Consider the following 6,232-nt stretch of genomic DNA (forward strand, 5'->3'; position numbering starts at 1 on the left):
AAAAACTAATTTTTTTATGCATTAATTGGACTCCAAGGGAGGGATTCTGCCTATGTGTAAGCAGTAACCTATAAGGACTACAAAATGTAGGGAGAAGGAGTTTAAACTTTATGTAATTTACAGAGTGCAGCAAAAGTGTTCTCAGTTTTTATTTTGGTGTAGATTTGGTAAGCACTTTATATTTATCAGCCTGCTTGTTTCTCCCTGATGATAGTCAGAATTGGTTGGCAACTTCCTGCAGTAGAAATGGACTATCCAGAAGGACTGGATCGATACAAATATTTTGCAAAGTTTTTATTGGAAGGAGCGGTGAGTACTTCCTACGCTAAAGGAGTGAAATTCTTGCTGCCAGTTTTGTACCCCAAAGATCCCCATTTTGTTATTGCAACCTTTTCGCTTAAATTATTAATGAGATGATTTCCACCCCTAAGAATTGGCAAAAACGTGTTAGTAAGAAGAATAATATAGTGAAATGGTAACCTCTCTGAAGGCAGTATTTAACTTTTTCTCTGCCGGCTTTCTTTCTTGCCATTCCTCCCATGGAGGTGTTGACTACTTAGGTATAGTTTCATAGATGCCAAGTGTGTACCTGCTACTTTGCCTGAATAATTATTCTTCATACGTGGGCCTGGGTAGTGAGTATAGGTGTGCTATTCAATTGCATAGGGCATCACACTGTTTTGTGTCTTTACCAAGCATCCACTTTTTATTTTATCCCCTCCATAACTAAAGGGCACTGAGGCCAATTTTGGCACCCTCATGCCAATGCTGCTGAAAGCAGCTGACTCAACGCAGGAAAATTGGGGCCACCTTGTCTGTAAGTTTGAGGTACTTAAAATCTCAGCCTGAGATGGCTATGTTGCTGCAACACAATATGCTATTCTTAAATCATTGACTAATTTTGTTGCAATGAATGTGCTTTCAGCCATTGAAGATTGAAGAATTATTTCTGAAATCATTGCATAAAGCTTTTATGCGAAGGAAATTGTATAACTTGGTCCCTAGTAGAATTAACTCAGAACATTCTAATCATGAGTTGGTACAAAAAGCAGTGTAAAGGACAAGATGTTTGTGTTGTAATCAAATTAAATGGATCTTACTTTCATACTTGTTCAATATATACATGGCGATGTTACAGTACCAGTGAAAAACAACACTCAAAAGCAGCATGGTGAAGTACTAATATGCAGCACTGTAAAAGGAATGAGCACTACATAGGCATCTATCAAGCCCTAATTTCAATCATGTTATGTTTATGAAATGCTGCCTGTAGATTGGGTACTTCTCCATGATTGAAATATTTGTGGTTGAGTTATCATCCCAGGGTCACACTTATACACGTTTTAATATCTGAACACAGAGTGATATTGGCAGAATCTTCAGAGAAGGTGCCCAACTGAATTGTGTGGTCAGAGAGATTTAATTGGGGCCAAGGGAAGAAAATAAACCAATATGACTCATAGGGCTCTTGTAGTTTCTGTTTGTTTGAGTTGGAAGGTGAAAGGACACTTACTATTCCCTTGAACTGTGAATTAAATTAAGATGCAAGTGAAGTTAGTTAAAAGTTATTGCAAAATCTGTTTTGGAAATAATTGTTCATTTACTTTTCTATCCTACATTAAAGGTCATTAAAAAATTTGGTTCTTACGTCAATTGTCTACTTTCCAGTCCATCAACTATGTTGAAGACGTGGGCCAAGTAAGTTTGTACATTTTCATCAACAATCAGACTTGAAATCACAGTGTTAAGTACCATATTTTTACAGCAAACCTCATATGGCTCAGAATTAGAAATCCTCTGTTGAAAAGGCAATAGTTACCAGTGTTTGAGAGAAAAGCGACCTTTTAATGGATTTGTCAATAGCCTGTTTTATGCTATGTCACCCTCCAATAGGTGCTTGTTTTTGGAGGTGTTTATGTCTTTAACAATAGTCAAGTAGATTAAAAACATCTTTCTTGTGTCATATAAATTTGTTTGGCAACACCATTTAGATATTTATTTTGGCTAGAAGGTTAAATTGATTTTATCGTTTGCAAAGTTACGTGTTGATCAGTAATCACAAACATGCACTTTCATAGGCTTCAGCCCAGGACAGATGCATTGTTGGGAGCTCTGGTATCTGAAAATGTGGATAATTGTGATGCATTACTCGCTGCCTGGAAGAAAAATAGTAAATGTGAGTATCCTATTATGTCAGCGTCTTGTATTTATCGGTGCTGAGAAACCAACTTCCACAGCTCAAAAGTTCCTTCATGAAATTAGGAATGCTGCAGTAAAATTATCAGATGCTTTTGTTTTCAGTTTGTTTTGTAATTACCTAAAATGTTCAAATGGTTCAAATGTATAAGTTAAATTTCTTTAAAAATTTGTGCCAAATGCATATTTTAAAAATCCTCAGTGTAGGTATAAAATCTTAAACCAGATGCTTCTTGAAAATTCTAGATTCCATCATTTTGTTTTTGGGAACTATCTTTAACAATCTGCTTTGAGAGAGGAAATTGGGTGCTTTACTGGTTCAGCACTTTGTCCTTTCACTAGTGTGACTGTTAGACTGCCATGTGAAAGTTCTTTAGTGGATGACAAGAAAGAGCTTCCATTTATATAATTCATTTTCTAGTGTTGGGGCAGCCCAAAGCATTTTACAGACAAGAAAGCATGAAGAAGCGTGGTAATGGTTGTAATGTAGGAATGAAATTGTTAAATTGGCCCAAAGAGAAGGAAAATAAGAATGATTTGGAATTAAGGCATTGTAGATGGGTCTTTTATTTACATCAGCTTAATTTAGAGTAATTAGAAGGGATTGGAGTTTTCAACTGTTTCTGTCATTACTGATTTAACAGTTGATGTATCTAATAAATGTTATGTTGTCATATTCCTCATATCTAAGAAATTATTCTTTATATAATTTATACTGTTGGTAATCACAAGAGACTTGGTTGGAGTGTGACTTCAAACACTTTGACTCCATCCAAGAGCAATGAAATAAAAGTCTCTGTTTTAAGAGCATTGGGGCGAACTGAGTCTGGCAAATCTCACCCAGTTTCTAGTGAGGTCTGGCCAGCATTTAGACCACTGCTAACAATTTGATATAAATGGTCCGTCTCTCTGGGGGACCACAAGGTTACTGCAAAAAGTCAAGTATCGTGCATGCATTCTGTTAAGTGACAAGTTGAGGCACCTTAAGCTAGCTTTACATTGATAATTATAAGTTGCAGTTGTTTAAAAATTTTGCTGTTAAGAGTCTTGGTTAAATGATTCCTTCTATTCTGCGATAGTTAACCCTCTATTGTTGCTTCCATTTTTTTTCTTTTAAACAGACCTGTTATTAGTGTATTGTCAGTGGCTTCCTGAGGCAATGCATGCTGATGTTGCACAACGCTGGCCTCCAACACAAGTATAATATGCAATTTAATAGTTCCCAGCTGAAGGAAATTGTTTTCATCAGCAACTATGATCTCTGCAGTACTAGCCATCAGTGGAATTAACAACCAACCTAGCGATTAGAAGTTTTGAAGAAAGTATGGAATAAAGCTCAAAAAGGTGTGGAGGTGAAATAATATTCTGCTCAAGTTAAAGACTGAAAAAGTGTATAAAAACAAAACGCACTGGAAATACTCAGCGGGCCTGGCAGCATCTGTGGAGAGGGAAACAGAGTTACGATTTTGTAACTGGAAAAGTATAAATTGGTGTATTTGTCCAAGATGAAAACCAATTTAGACTTATTGGTTGATTTGCATTACAGCTGAACCTTTGTATCCGAATAACTCGTAATGATGAAACCACAAGAGCTTCATTCGATTTCCCGTTTTCTCTTTACTGAACCATTTTTCTATGTTGCAAACATTTGTGAAATTTGAAAAATGAATGCTTCTTGAAGCATTTTTCATTGAACTTGTACTGTAAATTTACTGTAGCAGTAAAAGTACTTACTTACAGTGCAATTGCCATGTAAAGTAAGACTTGTGGTCTTTATAAGACCTGGGGAGAATGCTCGAGTGTACCAAGAGGAGAAAAATTCATGAACCACTGTTTATATAAATAAAGATGTTTCTACAGCCCAATTCATTCTTGGGTGGTTGCATTTATAAAAATTGATTAAACTTTTGTTTTCAAATGCAAGCTATACTTGATGTTTGAGTATTTCTATTCCTTCTGTCTTACATGTTGAATGTTAATTTCGAAAACAGGTACAGATAACTCTGAGCAGCAGCAGTGCTCTCAGTGTTTAATAAACTAATAATGCCTATAAAGATTAATGTGAAAACTCTGCTCCTTGTTAGTTTTATTTCCGCATGAAGAGGTAATTATTGGATGTGACAAAATTTGGAATACACTTGTCAGGAATGATTGAGTATTTGCTTATTTTGGACCTTGCCACTATTGAGGTCAAAAGCAAACATGCCAACTGAAGAGAAAAATGCTTTGCAGATTTACAAAGCAAGTTTGAATAGTTTATTGGCCCAGAGTTTGCAGTTAGCAGCAATGTTGGGGCGCTCTTGTAGACCTCGAAGAAAGCTGCCTACAAAGCTCTGGTTCTCCCTTTCCTGATGGAAGTTTAAATCTCACATCAAATCGAGGGATCTCCAGTAATGATGTCAGCACGCAAAGTAAATGGCCAGTCACATTGTAGTATTCACATACTCCAGCAAGATAGAATGACTGAATGTCCTTCACTTTTAATTTCAACTTTCTGGCAGTAAAATAAATTGTTATGATTGGAATAGGATTGAAGCTAAAATAAAGATGGACAAACTTTTGAAAAAAATGTGGAATTTGACAATTCACAAATATGAAATTAAGAATTACTGAAGGAAGAGACATATCTAAGCTTTTTGTCATGTACTCCTCAGGCTACTTCAAGAACACCAATGTAAGGGGAAAACAATTTATACTGTGAAGAGAATGCTGATGGGTTGGCAAGTGGACTCTAGTAGTGGTGTTGCTTTGGAGAATGCACCAGTGATAATGACTGACAGTTAACTGCAGAGCATTGTTTGAAATTTAAACCAGGCAGCTTGACTGATTGCTTAGGCATTGCCTTGAGCAATGAGTCAGCAAATGGCTATCACTTTTTTGTTTAGATGAAACAGGTGCAATGTGTGTACATGTTCTTCCAGAGAACAGGGCCCTGTGTATTAAAATATGTAGCTTCCAGTACAGACAAACGTGCCACACTTTGAGCTCTTAATTAGCAATCTTAAATTGTTTGTCAGCAAAATTCTTAGCACTCAGACTTATTTAGCAAATGTCCAACTGTGGAATCACATGTTGAATACTGTGTTTTGAGCTTTGCAAGCACAGTTTTACAAGTTGGGTACAGCAGCTGGGATTCAGATTTGATATGATCAGCCAGTCTTTGGAACATACCGCCTACATACCTACCATCACATTAGCACTGAAATTACTCTTTGCATACAGTATAAATTGTTTTACCCTTTGGAATTGGTATTCTTCTGAAGTGCCCTGAGGAGTGCAAGACAAAAAGCTTCAACGTGTCTTTTTATTTCAGCAATATGAAATTAGCTTTTTAGGACCAATGTGGATGTTTAGTAGTAATTATGAAGTTAGTACACTATTATAAACCCAACTCACCTCATTCAACAACTAGTAACTTTTCCAAGGGTTTTTACAGCGAGACTAAAAGTGTAAGTACTTGTCAGTTCAATTGATTTCTATTGATTGCATTCTGCGGGGTGGGGTGGTTGCCTGAAAGCACATCCTCAGGAGAAAGGTAGAATCACTGATAGCAGCTTTTGAAGTTGCATGTTATTCTGTGTAAGTGTTGACCTTGAAGTTACTGTCCCTTTCAGTGAAATAATGATGTCGCATGCCATCATTACCACAGAATCCAGGCCATTGTGAACTGTCCAACTGGGAAAAGGCACTGTTGTGATTTGAACTTTCTCCTAACGTCCTATTCATATTCCTGAAAATGAAGCTTCCATATGTATATCTGCCTTTAAAATTTAAATCTGATAACCTACCATTGGATTTCACACTAGAGTTTCATGTGGGTTTCGTGCTGTTCCAAAGGCGCCTCTCTCAAGTCATTTAGATCTAATCAAACCTAGTCAAATTTATTTACGAGATTTATAATCATGTAAATAGAAGACATTGGGTATATTAAAGAACAATTCAAATTTTTGATTTGCATTTGTTAAACTGTTTCCAAAACCAAAATATTAAGTATCCAAAATGTTAATTATTTCAGACATTTTTAAATTGAGTTAGG

The 6,232-nt window shown here is 36.2% G+C and overlaps 1 protein-coding gene across 2 annotated transcripts in view; it reads left to right on the top strand.

The window, feature by feature from the left end:
- The window catches only part of dhx37 (DEAH (Asp-Glu-Ala-His) box polypeptide 37), a 37,127-nt gene extending 33,012 nt beyond the window's left edge, over window positions 1-4,115 (top strand). The window contains exons 25-28 of one of the 2 annotated variants that reach the window (XM_041203153.1): window positions 215-309; window positions 1,625-1,698; window positions 2,079-2,176; window positions 3,318-4,115. In XM_041203153.1, coding sequence (XP_041059087.1) covers window positions 215-309; window positions 1,625-1,698; window positions 2,079-2,176; window positions 3,318-3,400 — 350 coding nt within the window. In that variant the 3' untranslated portion in view covers window positions 3,401-4,115. Of the gene's footprint in view, window positions 1-214; window positions 310-1,624; window positions 1,699-2,078; window positions 2,177-3,317 lie in introns of those variants that run through there. The other variant, XR_005944899.1, reaches the window with a different exon arrangement.
- Window positions 4,116-6,232: the final 2,117 nt, after the last annotated feature.

This window comes from Carcharodon carcharias, chromosome 13, assembly GCF_017639515.1.
Source record: "Carcharodon carcharias isolate sCarCar2 chromosome 13, sCarCar2.pri, whole genome shotgun sequence".
Classification (NCBI taxonomy): Eukaryota; Metazoa; Chordata; class Chondrichthyes; order Lamniformes; family Lamnidae; genus Carcharodon; species Carcharodon carcharias.